Source organism: Oncorhynchus mykiss, chromosome 26, assembly GCF_057628025.1.
Source record: "Oncorhynchus mykiss isolate SJ-2025 chromosome 26, ASM5762802v1, whole genome shotgun sequence".
Taxonomy (NCBI): domain Eukaryota; kingdom Metazoa; phylum Chordata; class Actinopteri; order Salmoniformes; family Salmonidae; genus Oncorhynchus; species Oncorhynchus mykiss.
This window is the reverse complement of record NC_143047.1, coordinates 42,312,530-42,328,882: the sequence shown is the minus strand read 5'-3', so window position 1 is coordinate 42,328,882 and position 16,353 is coordinate 42,312,530. Positions and strand designations below refer to the sequence as shown.

The following is a 16,353-nucleotide window of genomic DNA, read 5'->3' as shown; positions in this document are numbered from 1 at the left end:
TGCTGGTTTTCTTTTTGAAAGAAAAAATGGCCAACATGATCCTGACCGGTCTATTGTTTCAGCCCCTCGGCCTTTAGCTGATGTGGAGAACACTAAGTCGGTTTTTAATTTCGAAAAAGTCACAGAAGATGAGGTCTTATCTGCACTATCTGCTATAGATTCTAAGAAATCGTTAGGCGCTGACAATCTGGATCCATATTTACTCAAGTGTGTGGCACCTATTATTGGTGGTGTAGTGACGCATATCTTTAATCAAACATTTGTCGTAGGAAAGATTCCTAAATCTTGGAAAACAGGTTTTGTTTTACCACTCCTCAAGGGAGGTGATGGTAGTGAGTTGGATAATTACCAGCCCATCTCTAAGCTCTCCTGTTTGGCTAAAATTCTAGAGTCACTGGTGAATAGGCAACTACAATCTTCTTTAACTGTTACCAATACTCTTTCTAGTAAATCAATCTGGCTTTAGACCTAAACACGGTACTATTACGGCCACTGTACGTGTTGTAAATGATATTACTAATGCCCTAGATAATAGAAAGTACTGTGCCGCCTTGTTCATAGATTTATCTAAAGCTTTTGACACTGTAGACCATGCAATACTTTTGGGTATGCTGTCGTCAATAGGATTGGATGCCTGTCGTTGGTTTCATGACTATCTAAAGGATAGAAGTCAGGCTGTTAGAGTCGACGGCATCCAGTCAAAGCCATTGGAGTTGGTTAAAGGGGTCCCACAAGGTTCTATACTTGGTCCATTACTGTTCACTCTCTACATAAACAATATCGGTGATGAGATAAGAAAGTGTCAAATTCCTTTATATGCTGATGACACTGTCATGTACTCTATCGCTTCAACAGCTGACCAAGCATTATCACTATTGGAGACAGATTTTAAGATATTACAAAGGTCTTTTATACAGCTGAAACTTGTTTTAAATGCAAAGACAACACATTTTATGATTTTTAATAGGTTCAAAAAGTTGGTTGAAAATACACTTGCACTTACGAGTTTAGATGGTTCTCGAATTAACCAGGTCTCTGCATATAAATACTTAGGGATATGGTTGGATGATGAACTGTCTTTTAAAATGCACATTGATGAACTTTGTAAACGGCGAAAAATCAAGCTAGGCTTCCTCTATAGAAACAGGACATGCTTGTCCTCTACAAATAGAAGACAAATTGTGCAAGCTACTTTTATGTCTGTTACAGATTATGGGGATATTATTTACATGCATGTTACGGCATCAACACTTAAATCGCTGGATGCTATTTATCACTGCGCACTTAGGTTTATTACGGGTGCTAGCTCCAGAACTCACCACTGTGTTTTATATCATAATGTGGGTTGGACTTCGCTGTCCGTGAGACTAGAACAACATGCTCTCGTGTTTGTCTATAAAGTACTTCTGAATAAGCTACCTTCTCATTTATCATCACTCATCAATATTAGAATTATAATTCCTAAAACCAGTTCTCAAGCATGGATTACACTTGAGGCCCATGCGGTTTCCACAGAGTTGGGTATGGCTGCCTTTTCCTGTTTACACTCCTTGCCTATGGAATAGCCTGCAGACTAAACTTAAACTGGAGACTTTTGTCCCCCTGTTGCTCATTTTAAATATTTATTGGAGCATTTTTATTTGTGTATTGCTTGTAACTGTTTTTTAAATCATTGTACCTAAACTGTATGTGTAAACATGTATACACAGGTGTTACGTACGTTGTTGGAATGAGACCAAGGCGCAGCGTGGTGAGCGTACATCTTTCTTTATTTGGATGAACACCAAAAAACAACAAAAGATAAATGAACGTAACTTTCTGCAGGCTACACAGTAACTGTACAAAAACAAGATCCCACAAACTAAGGTGGGGAAAAAGGCTGCCTAAGTATGATCCCCAATCAGAGACAACGATAGACAGCTGCCTCTGATTGGGAACCATACCCGGCCAACAAAGAAATAGACAAACTAGAATGCCCACTCAAATCACACCCTGACCTAACCAAATATAGAAATAAAAAGGCTTTCTAAGGTCAGGGCGTGACAGCAAGGCCCAGCTGTAATAGAGACCTTGGTCTCAGTCTGTGTTGCTTAAGGAAATAAAGGTGTAATAATATACTTAGTATTACATTCTTAGCTACAGTATACATGCATTTGAAGTCGGAGGTTACATACACCTTAGCCACATACATTTTATCTCAGTTTTTCACAATTCCTGACATTTAATCCAAGTAAAAATTCCCTGTCTTAGGTCAGTTAGGATCACCACTTCATTTTAAGAATGTGAAATGTCAGAATAATATATTTCAGCTTTTATTTCTTTCATCACATTCCCAGTGGGTCAGAAGTTTACATACACTCAATTAGTATTTGGTAGCATTGTCTTTAAATTGTTTAACTTGGGTCAAATGTTTCGGGTAGCCTTCCACAAACTTCCCACAATAAGTTGGGTGAATTTTGGCCCATTCCTCCTGACAGAGCTGGTGTAACTGAATCAGGTTTGTAGGCCTCCTTGCTCGCACACGGTCTCTCAGTTCTGTCCACAAATTTTGTATAGGATTGAGGTCAGGGCTTTGTGATGGCCACTCCAATACCTTGACTTTGTTGTCTTTAAGCCATTTTGCCACAACTTTGGAAGTATGCTTGGGGTCATTGTCCATTTGGAAGACCCATTTGCGACCAAGCTTTAACATCCTGACAGATGTCTTGAGATGTTGCTTCAATATATCCACATAATTCTCCTACCTCATGATGCCATCTATTTTGTGAAGTGCACCAGTCCCTCCTGCAGCAAAGCACCCCCACAACATGATATTGCCACCCCTGTGCTTCACGGTCAGGATGGTGTTCTTCAGCTTGCAAGCCTCCCCTTTTTTCTCCAAACATAACGATGGTCATTATGGCCAAACAGTTCTATATTAGTTTCATCAGACCAGAGGACATTTCTCCAAAAAGTACAATCTTTGTCCCCATGTGCAGTTGTAAACTGTAGTCTAGCTTTTTTATGGTTGTTTTGGAGCAGTGGCTTCTTCCTTGCTGAGCAGCCCTTCAGGTTATGTCGATATAGGACTCATTTTACTGTGGATATAGATACCTTTGTAGCTGTTTCCTCCAGCATCTTCACAAGGTCCTTTGCTGTTGTTCTGGGATTGATTTGCACTTTTCGCACCAAAGTACGTTCATCACAAGGAGACAGAACGCGTCTCGTTCCTGAGCAGTATGACGGCTGCGTGCTCCCATGGTGTTTATACTTGAGTACTATTGTTTGTACAGATGAACATGGTACCTTCAGGCATTTGGAAATAGCTCCCAAGGATGAATCAGACTTGTGGAGGTCTACAATCTTTTTTTCTGAGGTCTTGGCTGATTTCTTTTGATTTTCCCATGATGTCAAGCAAAGAGGCACTGAGTTTGAAGGTAGGCTTTGAAATACATCAACAGGTACACCTCAAATTGACTCAAATTATGTCAATTAGCCTATCAGAAGCTTCTAAAGCCATGACATCATTTTCTGGAATTTTCCAAGCTGTTTAAAGGTACAGTCATTTTAGTGTACGGTATGTAAACTTCTGACCCACTGGAATTGTGATACAGTGAATGATAAGTGAAATAATCTGTCTGTAAACAATTGTTGGAAAAATGACTTGTGTCATGCACACAGTAGATGTCCTAACCGACTTGCCAAAACAATAGTTTGTGAACAAGACATTTGTGGGGTGGTTGAAAAACAAGTTTTAATGACTCCAACTTAAGTGTATGTAAACCTCCGACTTCAACTGTATCTCCCTGGCACTTGAACAGAAAGGTGGCACGGCTGTCCTCTGAGGGCACATTTTGTCTTCAAACTTTGTCAGCAAAGTCTGGCATTCTCTGGATTTATGGTGCTTTCAAAACAACTGGAACCTCAAGAAATGATCAGTGACCTTCTGGTCGTAGCTCTAGAAAGAGTCCCGAGTTCCCGATTTACAACTCCGAGTTGGATGACAGTTCAAAACGTATTTTCCCGTAGCTCGTTTCCCCGAGGTCCCCGGTGTCTTGAACTCACTGAAGTCAGATTTTGCAGTTCCGAGTTAACAGTTGTTTTGAGCATGGCACAAGTAATACTTAATTGACAGCATGGCCAATGTTGAATGTTAATAATTTTAAACTAGGAAAATAGACTCTTAATCTTAGACTTGGGACCACACAGCCACTCCACTGAATTGCTTTGCAATGCTTGCAGTTAGCCACTGATTCCTTCCAAATAACTCATTGTTGAATTTGCGATATCCAACTTGTCGTGTAATGTTTATGTCCAATGGCCAATGAGCACCGATATGTTTTATCTATAATTTCTCTTCATTATTTCTCTTCATATGACAAGGATTAAAAAGGATTTGCCAGTAGATTGTCAGTAGATGCCAAGATTGCCAAGATTGAATCAAAGCTACTGTAGATATAATGTAATTTTTTATTTTTTTATTTATTTATTTTTTTGAATTTTACCCCTTTTTCTCCCCAATTTCGTGTTGTAGTAGCTACTATCTTGTCTCATCGCTACAACTCCCGTACGGGCTCGGGAGAGACGAAGGTTGAAAGTTATGCGTCCTCCGATACACAACCAACCAAGCCGCTGCTTCTTTAACACAGCGCCCAGCCCGCCACAGGAGTCGCTGGTGCGCGATGAGACAAGGACACCCCTACCGACCAAGCCCTCCCTAACCTGGGCGACGCTAGGCCAATTGTGCGTCGCCCCACGGACCTCCCGGTCGCGGCCGGTTACGACAGAGCCTGGGCGCGAACCCAGGACTCTGATGGCACAGCTGGCGCTGCAGTACAGCGCCCTTAACCACTGCGCCACCCGGGAGGCCCTGATATAATGTAATTTGACATTTTATCTGTGGCCAATGACCTTGAGGCTTCTTGGATGGGCACTTCTAATGTAACTCTATGACAGTACCCAAGGGGCTTGAATTTCTGAGCTCTACCCTTAGACTTGGTGGTGACGTATTGTCCCCATGGGTGACAGAGCACTGAGCCAATCACGGTGCAACACCAGCTATTTTCCGCTGGCTTGCACCACCACCACAGAAAGCACTGAGCTAGGCTGAAACACCTACATTTTGGCGCTCCCTTACTCAAGAAAACTAAAAAGAGACTATGTTTGTATGCGTCTTTATTAACTCAATTATATAAATATTATTTTTACGTTGTTTGCAAACTGATATGTGCCACGTATTAATGCCAAAATAACATAACAATAACAAATATATATTTTTTGCTAAAAATGTGGGGCTCAAAACAGGTAAGGCTCCCCACCTGTCCTGAATGACGAGTGGTCATTGAATATGAACATAGTCATTCTCAACAATGATGAACTTTAACCAACTCAACACTTGTCACATGTAGGCCTACGACCTAATAGGAAACTGAAATCTGGTAGTCACGCCACTTGTGGTTGTGTAAAGTGGGAGGACTCTCATGTGGAGTTAGCTGTGTTTCGCCAATGAACTTCTGGTTGAGAAGTCAGAATAAAAGTCCACTACTGACCCTAGAGGAAAATTAACAAATTAATAAAAAATAAAGAGGGAGGTCCCCAACTGAAAAAATGTGTTATTTGATTTTTTTATTAAGAATTTAATATATTTGAACAATATGGCAATTAATTCAACTACAATGAGTTCATCATGAATAGGAAGGTATATTATCCTATATCCTGACCCCCTCTCACACTGTAAACCATACCCGGGCGCGAACCGGGGATGCACACATCAACAACAGTCACCAACAAAGCATCGTTACCCATCGCTCTACAAAAGCCGGGGCCCCTTGCAGAGTAAGGGGAACTACTACTTCAAGGTCTCAGAGCAAGTGACGTCACCGATTGAAAAGCTATTTAGCGCGCACCACCGCTAACTAGCTAGCCGTTTCACATCCGTTACACACACACACACACACACACACACACGGAGTTTGGAGGAATAACACGGAGTCAGCGCCCCTGGAGCATTTAAGAGGTTAAGTGCCTTGCTCAAGGGCACAACAGCATGAGTTCATGAGAGCTTTTATTTTGAAGCTTGAAAACAGGAAGTTCCGTTTTTGTGCTGCCGGCAAACATACTACATCCTCTAAAGATCAAAGTACAAGAACATAGGGAAATATTATGCGTGAGAAATCATTCCTAAAATGAATCCTTACGAATTGCTTTATTGAATGGAGGATTATGTTTGAGCGTCACCTTTCTTTTCCGGTGGGGCGCTCATAGTGTGAAATCAACATCTGCATCGGTAGTAACGGCAGGAACACTTTTGACGGATGTATTATGCATCTATAAGAACTCCGTCTTCAGATAAACTAAGGTAAGTGTTTTTAATCTCAATACTTGACAGCCACAGTGTCGGCACTATATTGTCTTGTGCCGTTGATTGTTATTTCATCATTTATGTATCCTTGTTCAAGGTTTTCCAGGAGGCTACTGTATGCAAGAGGGTGGACCGAATTGGGTTTAGGCTTAACGTTACAGTAAGAATGTCACGAGTTAATAAATCAGAGTCACCCACCGCGGTTACCGATGTACATACAGGCTCAAAGATGCAGAGAGTAATATACGTGACTTACCTCATAGCTGTCCTGGATATCACATGGATGTTTTTACAGTTTTCCATCACTCCTGTAAGTATGTGTTTTAATGTCTATTCTATTACCCACGTTACAAAAGTGGTTGTTTTTGTTGTTGTATGATTAGCCTATATGGATAGAGATGAGAAAGAAAACAATGCAGTTTATTTCAATACTTTCGATATCAGAATGGCTACAAACGTTGGCTACGTGTGCTATGCATTCATTCGCTGTTATTCAAATGTATTGTAGATATTTGCCATTTTGCTAGTAGGTTTGAACAGTTATAAATGGCCTTGGGATTGTTGACATATTTGACATAGGCCTACATCTAAAAATACTGTATATAGAAAAATGGCCTTACCTGGGCCTTCTTGAGGGCACCATCGTTTTTGATAGAGGATTGTGACTATGCGCATTGTAAGCAGTATATCTAATATTTATTTTACCTTTATTTAACTAGTCAAGTCAGTTAAGAACAAATTCTTGTTTTCAATGATGGCCTAGGAACAGTGGGTTAACTGCCTGTTCAATCATACCCTTTTTTTATCCTCAGTTCCCAGTTGTCTTGAACTTTTTTCAGATTTTTAACAGTTGTTTGGAGCGCAGCACAAATCATGCTTCATTGACAGCATGGCCAATGTTGAATGTTTATCATTTTAAACTAGGAAAAGAGACCTTTAATCTTAGACTTGAGACCACACAGCCACTCCACTGAATAGCAGGCTAATGATTGCTTTGCAATGCTTGCAGTTGCCACTGATTGCTTCCAAACAAGTCATTGTTGAATTTGCGGCAATCACGGCTCAACGCTCCATATTTTCCGCTGGCTCGCCCCACCACCACAGAAAGCACTGAGCTGGCTTGCCCCACTACCACAGAAAGCACTGAGCTGGCTTGCCCCACTACCACAGAAAGCACTGAGCTGACTTGCCCCACTACCACAGAAAGCACTGAGCTGGCTGCCCCACCACCACAGAAAGCACTGAGCTAGCTGCCCCACCACCACAGAAAGCACTGAGCTAGCTGCCCCACCACCACAGAAAGCACTGAGCTAGCTGCCCCACCACCACAGAAAGCACTGAGCTAGCTGCCCCACCACCACAGAAAGCACTGAGCTGGCTGCCCCACCACCACAGAAAGCACTGAGCTAGCTGCCCCACCACCACAGAAAGCACTGAGCTAGCTGCCCCACCACCACAGAAAGCACTGAGCTAGCTGCCCAACCACCACAGAAAGCACTGAGCTAGCTGCCCCACCACCACAGAAAGCACTGAGCTAGCTGCCCCACCACCACAGAAAGCACTGAGCTAGCTGCCCCAACACCACAGAAAGCACTGAGCTAGCTGCCCCACCACCACAGAAAGCACTGAGCTAGCTGCCCCACCACCACAGAAAGCACTGAGCTGGCTGCCCCACCACCACAGAAAGCACTGAGCTGGCTTGCCCCACTACCACAGAAAGCACTGAGCTGGCTTGCCCCACTACCACAGAAAGCACTGAGCTGGCTGCCCCACCACCACAGAAAGCACTGAGCTAGCTGCCCCACCACCACAGAAAGCACTGAGCTGGCTGCCCCACCACCACAGAAAGCACTGAGCTAGCTGCCCCACCACCACAGAAAGCACTGAGCTGGCTGCACCACCACCACAGAAAGCACTGAGCTAGCTGCCCCACCACCACAGAAAGCACTGAGCTGGCTGCCCCACTACCACAGAAAGCACTGAGCTAGCTGCCCCACCACCACAGAAAGCACTGAGCTAGCTGCCCCACCACCACAGAAAGCACTGAGCTGGCTGCCCCACCACCACAGAAAGCACTGAGCTAGCTGCCCCACCACCACAGAAAGCCCTGAGCTAGGCTGAAACATCTGCATTTTGGAGCTGCCTTACTCAAGAAAACAAAAAAAGAGACCATGTTTGTATGCGGCTTTATTAACTCAATAATATATATATATTTTTTTACATTGTTTGCAAACTGATATGTTACACGTATTAATGTCAAAATAACATGCAAAACAGGCAAGGCCCCAAAAAATAAAAAAAATAATAATTATTATATTTTGCAAAAGATGTGAGGCTCAAAACAGTCCTGAATGACAGGTCACCACTGATTAATTATTATTATAATAAAACATTGTATATGTATTTAAGTTTGACCTCTCACCATTCAGTATTTGGCGAAGAAGCTGGGATTTGACACCCTATGGATTGGCTATTTACAAACCATGGTTGGTGTCGTCCAATTGTTGGGAGGCCCGATATTTGGCAGGTGAGCACAACTCTGTTGAATGAAATACATCATCTGTTACATAACCACAGTCTGTATCTTTAATCTCCAACCCTGGTCAAAAAGACGCACAACATTTGCTGCTGGCAAATTGAGCTTTAAAGTGCTGTCACTTAAATCTAATTGAGTTATGGTTCAATGACTTGGGGGCAACGAACCACACAGAGAGAGAGGGCTTATCAGACCTGAATCCAGACACAAGATCACAGCTGTTATGTGTTGGTGGCCTTATGTTGGCAGGTGTCAATATAGATCAGTGTTTATTTTTTCTGTTGTCGGTAGGTTTGCAGACCTTTTTGGTGCCCGAGCAGCAATGTGTCTATCCTGCACTGCCTCTGTAGTCTACTATGGGTTACTAGCGATAGCGGACAGTCCTCTCATGCTCTTCATCCACAAACTCCCCGCTGTCTTGATGCATGGCTTGCCTGGTAAGTGCTACACTGCCTGTTGTTTATTTAACCTTTATTTTAACAGGGAGTCCCATTGAGACCAATGTCTCTTTTTGAAGGGAGCCCTGCATGACATGATCAGCAGCAATTACACAATCACAGTTAGAGACAAATATACTAACTGTTGTTCCCTTCATACTCAAACTCCCAGATAAGTCCCCAGTGTATGTACCGTGCCTAGGACCTACTGTACTAGACAGCTCTCTAACAGATCCTATAGAACCTACTGTACTAGACAGCCCTTTAACAGATCCTAAATGATCTACTGTACTAGACAGCCCTCTAACATATCCTTTAGGATCTACTGTACTAAACAGCCCTTTAACAGATCCTATAGGATCTCCTGTACTAGGATCTACTGTACTAGACAGCCCTCTAATAGATCCTATAGGACCTACTGTACTAGACAGCCCTCTAACAGATCCATATAAGTCTGACTTGTTGTGCTCCCATCTCTGCCTCTCACCAGGAGCCCAGATGGTAGTGACTGACCTGACAGAACCTGACAAGCGGGCAGAGGCCCTTGGCAAGCTGGGCCTATGTTTTGGCATTGGCATGGTTGCCGGCTCCACCTTGGGCGGTACACTCAGCACACGCTATGGGTGAGTGAAGCACCTCAATGCTCACCGATTCTAGTCCAATCCAAGAGCTGGAATCCGATTCTAGTCCAATCGGAGTGCTGTAATTTATCCGTGTGACATCCCTGCTCTGGCTTTTCCAGGGAGACATTTGCTGCTTGTGTAGCTGCTGGAGGGAGCTTCATCAGCTTCCTGTTGGTTTGGATGTTTATCCCGAAACACACTAAGATACAAGCTCCACAGGACAACACAGACAGTAAGACTCTACACCTACCTCACAACACACTATTCACTCTAAAGGGTTTGTGTGTGTGTGTGTGTGTGTGTGTGGGTGGGTGGGGTGCAAAAAAATCTAATTTCGGCTTTATCTGACACTCATTGTGGCCTGTGTGACGTGGGGACATCCATAATGTGTGGTATTTGACACGTGACTTCATATGCGAGTTGCTTGTGACATATTTTCCTGGTCCTGCAGGGAAGAGCAATGCCAAGTCAGTCTTTGACCTGGGTGAGATCACCAGACTGATGAAGTACCCTGGTGTGGCCAAAACCTTCATGGTCAAGATCATCTCAGGTCTGCCATCAGGTGGGTGTCCTTCACTGTTACCTATAAGAGTTGTTTTTTTCTCCACCTGTGAGGATGTCTTAGTTTAGACTCATCAGAGGGAGAACTAGTCACTTAGCAGGAATGTGTTGCTGTAGAGCTGGAACCAGTGATGTAGTGAAAGGGTAAAAGCAGGAAACACAGTTCACCTACAGATTTTATTTGGAGAATAGCATTTATGCACACTTAACGCAAACCAATGTTCAGCGTTTAATAAAAACTTAATAAAATAAAAAAGCTTAATAAAAACTACAACACCCCATCTCAACCAATGTTCAGTGTTTAATGACCTTTATATATACAGTGCCTTGCGAAAGTATTCGGCCCCCTTGAACTTTGCGACCTTTTGCCACATTTCAGGCTTCAAACATGAAGATATAAAACTGTATTTTTTTGTGAAGAATCGACAACAAGTGGGACACAATCATGAAGTGGAACGACATTTATTGGATATTTCAAACTTTTTTAACAAATCAAAAACTGAAAAATTGGGCGTGCAAAATTATTCAGCCCCCTTAAGTTAATACTTTGTAGCGCCACCTTTTGCTGCGATTACAGCTGTAAGTCGATTGGGGTATGTCTCTATCAGTTTTGCACATCGAGAGACTGACATTTTTTCCCATTCCTCCTTGCAAAACAGCTCGAGCTCAGTGAGATTGGATGGAGAGCATTTGTGAACAGCAGTTTTCAGTTCTTTCCACAGATTCTCGATTGGATTCAGGTCTGGACTTTGACTTGGCCATTCTAACACCTGGATATGTTTATTTTTGAACCATTCCATTGTAGATTTTGCTTTATGTTTTGGATCATTGTCTTGTTGGAAGACAAATCTCCGTCTATGTCTCAGGTCTTTTGCAGACTCCATCAGGTTTTCTTCCAGAATGGTCCTGTATTTGGCTCCATCCATCTTCCCATCAATTTTAACCATCTCCCCTGTCCCTGCTGAAGAAAAGCAGGCCCAAACCATGATGCTGCCACCACCATGTTTGACAGTGGGGATGGTGTGTTCAGCTGTGTTGCTTTTACGTCAAACATAACATTTTGCATTGTTGCCAAAAAGTTCAATTTTGGTTTCATCTGACCAGAGCACCTTCTTCCACATGTTTGGTGTGTCTCCCAGGTGGCTTGTGGCAAACTTTAAACGACACTTTTTATGGATATCTTTAAGAAATGGCTTTCTTCTTGCCACTCTTCCATAAAGGCCAGATTTGTGCAATATACGACTAATTGTTGTCCTATGGACAGAGTCTCCCACCTCAGCTGTAGATCTCTGCAGTTCATCCAGAGTGATCATGGGCCTCTTGGCTGCATCTCTGATCAGTCTTCTCCTTGTATGAGCTGAAAGTTTAGAGGGACGGCCAGGTCTTGGTAGATTTGCAGTGGTCTGATACTCCTTCCATTTCAATATTATCGCTTGCACAGTGCTCCTTGGGATGTTTAAAGCTTGGGAAATATTTTTGTATCCAAATCCGGCTTTAAACTTCTTCACAACAGTATCTCGGACCTGCCTGGTGTGTTCCTTGTTCTTCATGATGCTCTCTGCGCTTTTAACGGACCTCTGAGACTATCACAGTGCAGGTGCATTTATACGGAGACTTGATTACACACAGGTGGATTGTATTTATCATCATTAGTCATTTAGGTCAACATTGGATCATTCAGAGATCCTCACTGAACTTCTGGAGAGAGTTTGCTGCACTGAAAGTAAAGGGGCTGAATAATTTTGCACGCCCAATTTTTCAGTTTTTGATTTGTTAAAAAAGTTTGAAATATCCAATAAATGTCATTCCACTTCATGATTGTGTCCCACTTGTTGTTGATTCTTCACAAAAAAATACAGTTTTATATCTTTATGTTTGAAGCCTGAAATGTGGCAAAAGGTCGCAAAGTTCAAGGGGGCCGAATACTTTCGCAAGGCACTGTATATATATTTTTATTTACACATTATTGTCTTTTTAGTGTGTCTGTCTGTTTGCATGGAGTCCTTTTTAACAACCTCAAGGGATTCTGTCTCAGGTATCTTTCAGGTCATGTTCTCTGTTATCGCCATGAACTTCTTCCAGCTGGCGCCAGAGCAGAATGGCTACCTTATGGCCTACTTTGGGATCGTGTCAATGGTATGGAGCAAGGATGCGCACGACCTATACATTTAGTCATTTAGCAGACACTCTTATCCAGAGACACATTCTATTTAGTCATTTAGCAGACACTCTTATCCAGAGACACATTATATTTAGTCATTTAGCAGACACTCTTATCCAGAGACACTTCCATTATATTTAGGCATTTAGCAGAGACTGTTATCCAGAGACACTTCCATTATATTTAGTCATTTAGCAGACACTGTTATCCAGAGACACATTATATTTAGTCATTTAGCAGACACTGTTATCTAGATTGACTTACAGTTAGTGCCGTCATCTTAATATAGCTAGCTCAGTCATAGTAGGTACATTTTTCCTCAGTGAAGTAGTTAATCAGCTAAGTCAGTGTTAGTAGGAAAAGTGTTAGTTTATTTTACACTCTCATTGTGGCCCTAGCCTCTTTTTATTTTGTGGTGTTTTGCACCTGTGCTGCTAAATTAGCGATGACGTTGTTTGTGCGTCAGCTCGACTGGAGATCAGTGTTCACCACGTTATTCGACCACTACGTACCTGGTTAGGACAACACGATGTATTTACAGTAATAAAAAGTTTAGATGGCTAAATTCTCCTGAAATCTCCAGGATATCAAATCCCCTCCCTTGTGGGAACAGGATTTAATAGAGCAACTCTGGTGAGAAATAAACTTTTTTGGTCCAATTTTTCCAGGTAATCCAAGGAGGAGTGATTGGCCGGCTGACCTCAAAGTACTCTGAGAACTCACTGCTTCTCCTCTCCATCGGCATGTCAAGTCTGGTGGGCCTGGCTCAGGTACAGAGGATTCATTTCATCTTGTGATAAATGCAGGGTTGTATGTATTCACCGTAGCAACAACAACAAAAGGGGGGTGGGGGGTGGGGGGGGAGTTTCACAGTCTCTCCCCATTTCAGTCGTTTTATTTCCGTTTGGTTCCTAATGAATATGACTCTTTTGTAAAAACCTTTGATCTTAAAAGGTTAACGTTTGGTTCTCTCCTTGGCAGGTCTTCATGGCTAACGTTTGGTTCTCTCCTTGGCAGGTCTTCATGGCTAACGTTTGGTTCTCTCCTTGGCAGGTCTTCATGGCTAACGTTTGGTTCTCTCCTTGGCAGGTCTTCATGGCTAACGTTTGGTTCTCTCCTTGGCAGGTCTTCATGGCTAACGTTTGGTTCTCTCCTTGGCAGGTCTTCATGGCTAACGTTTGGTTCTCTCCTTGGCAGGTCTTCATGGCTAACGTTTCGTTCCCTCCTTGGCAGGTCTTCATGGCTAACGTTTCGTTCTCTCCTTGGCAGGTCTTCATGGCTAACGTTTGGTTCTCTCCTTGGCAGGTCTTCATGGCTAACGTTTGGTTCTCTCCTTGGCAGGTCTTCATGGCTAACGTTTGGTTCTCTCCTTGGCAGGTCTTCATGGCTAACGTTTGGTTCTCTCCTTGGCAGGTCTTCATGGCTAACGTTTGGTTCTCTCCTTGGCAGGTCTTCATGGCTAACGTTTGGTTCTCTCCTTGGCAGGTCTTCATGGCTGACGTTTGGTTCTCTCCTTGGCAGGTCTTCATGGCTAACGTTTCGTTCCCTCCTTGGCAGGTCTTCATGGCTAATGTTTCGTTCTCTCCTTGGCAGGTCTTCATGTCTGACGTTTGGTTCTCTCCTTGGCAGGTCTTCATGGCTAACGTTTGGTTCTCTCCTTGGCAGGTCTTCATGGCTAACGTTTGGTTCTCTCCTTGGCAGGTCTTCATGGCTAACGTTTCGTTCCCTCCTTGGCAGGTCTTCATGGCTAACGTTTCGTTCTCTCCTTGGCAGGTCTTCATGGCTGACGTTTGGTTCTCTCCTTGGCAGGTCTTCATGGCTAACGTTTGGTTCTCTCCTTGGCAGGTCTTCATGGCTAACGTTTGGTTCTCTCCTTGGCAGGTCTTCATGGCTAACGTTTCGTTCCCTCCTTGGCAGGTCTTCATGGCTAACGTTTCGTTCTCTCCTTGGCAGGTCTTCATGGCTGACGTTTGGTTCTCTCCTTGGCAGGTCTTCATGGCTAACGTTTGGTTCTCTCCTTGGCAGGTCTTCATGGTTAACGTGTCGTTCACTCCTTGGCAGGTCTTCATGGCTAACGTGTCGTTCTCTCCTTGGCAGGTCTTCATGGCTAACGTTTGGTTCCCTCCTTGGCAGGTCTTCATGGCTAATGTTTTGTTCTCTCCTTGGCAGGTCTTCATGGCTAACGTTTGGTTCTCTCCTTGGCAGGTCTTCATGGCTAACGTTTGGTTCTCTCCTTGGCAGGTCTTCATGGCCAACGTGTTCCAGTTCTGCTTCATCGTCCTCCCCATGATGTTCTCTCTCAGCGTGTTCAACGTCATCACTGACAGCATGCTGACAAAGACTGTGCCTTCCTCCGATACCGGTGAGACAATTAAGCGTTTCAAACACATATGTTGAGAAATGTGAAAGGGGGGCATCAGTTAAACAGTAAATCATTGGCTAACCTAACAACAACAACGTTAAATAAAAATCCCACTTGGTGCCGTAACATTCTGAAAGAAACAGTTGAGCATTGAAGTGCAACTTCTGTCTGTTTTGCTCTGGACATTTTTCTGATTGGTTCCATTCACTCTTCTGCAGGCACGATGCTGGGCCTGTGTGCCTCTGTGCAGTCTCTGCTCCGCACCATCGGCCCCACTATTGGAGGCTTCTTGTATCACAACTACGGAGTGGCCTCTTTTGGGTTCATCCAGTTTGCCGTGAACATGGTCGTGTTTGTGTTTATGCTTAGAAATATGGTCAACAGCAAAGACGAGCGCAGAGAATGACATTCCACAGACTTAAATACATAGGGCATTTTAAAAAAGTGACCTAAATATAATTTTATATTATCAGAGAATGTAATTATATTTCTATAATGGACAAAAATATAAAATGCAACATACAACAATTTCCTAGATTTGACTGAGTTACAGTTCATATGAGGAAACCAGTTGATTGAAATATATTCATTAGGCCCTAATCAATGGATTTCACATGACTGGGAATACAGATATGAATCTCTTGTTCAAAGATGCCTTAAAAAAAAAGGTAGGGACGTGGATCAGAAAACCACTGAGTATCTGGTGTGACCACTATTTGCCTCATGTTGATTGTGGCCTGTGGAATTTTGTCCCACTCCTCTTCAACGGCTGTGTGAAGTTGCTGGATATTGGCTGGGAACTGGAACACGCTTTCGTACACGTCGATCCAGAGCATCCCAAACATGCTCAGTGGGTGACATGTCTGGTGAGTATGCAGGCCATGGAAGAACTGGGACAATTTCAGCTTCCAGGAATTGTGTACAGATCCTTGCAACATGGGGCTGTGCATGAATCATGAGGTGATGACGCTGAATGAATGGCACGACAATGTGCCTCAGGATCTCGCTACAGGGATCTTTGTGCATTCAAATTGCCATCGATAAAATGCAATTGTGTTCATTGTCCGTAACTTATGCCTGCCCATACCATAACACCACGGGGCACTCTGTTCACGTCAGCAAACCGCTCGCACACACGCCGCCATACACGTGGTCTGCAGTTGTGAGGGCGGTTGGATGTACTGACAAATTCTCTAAAACGATATTGAGGCGGCTTATGGTAGAGAAATAAACATTAAATTCTCTGGCAACAGCTCTGGTGGACATTCCTGCAGTCACATGCCATTTGCACACTTCTTCAAAACTTGAGACATCTGTAGTATTTTCTTAGGAA

At 43.3% G+C, this 16,353-nt stretch overlaps 1 protein-coding gene across 1 annotated transcript; it reads left to right on the top strand.

Annotated features, from left to right (window-relative positions):
- The first annotated feature begins 5,818 nt into the window (after positions 1 to 5,818).
- On the top strand, positions 5,819 to 15,548 carry slc67a1 (solute carrier family 67 member 1). The gene is made up of 11 exons (XM_090223100.1): positions 5,819 to 6,337; positions 6,438 to 6,650; positions 8,770 to 8,867; positions 9,168 to 9,313; positions 9,804 to 9,936; positions 10,056 to 10,168; positions 10,388 to 10,498; positions 12,533 to 12,633; positions 13,327 to 13,428; positions 14,900 to 15,020; positions 15,239 to 15,548. The coding sequence occupies exons 2-11, from the start codon at positions 6,507 to 6,509 to the stop codon at positions 15,424 to 15,426; spliced, it is 1,257 nt and encodes a 418-aa protein (XP_090079226.1). The 5' UTR covers positions 5,819 to 6,337; positions 6,438 to 6,506; the 3' UTR covers positions 15,427 to 15,548.
- Positions 15,549 to 16,353: the final 805 nt, after the last annotated feature.

Excerpts from the sequence above, each read along its gene's own strand:
- slc67a1 (XM_090223100.1), top strand. The coding sequence starts at position 6,507 with ATGTCACGAGTTAATAAATCAGAGTCACCCACCGCGGTTACCGATGTA. Across the intron at positions 10,169-10,387 it reads TCCACAGGACAACACAGACA|GGAAGAGCAATGCCAAGTCA; the intron begins GTAAGACTCTAC and ends CTGGTCCTGCAG. Across the intron at positions 15,021-15,238 it reads TGTGCCTTCCTCCGATACCG|GCACGATGCTGGGCCTGTGT; the intron begins GTGAGACAATTA and ends ACTCTTCTGCAG.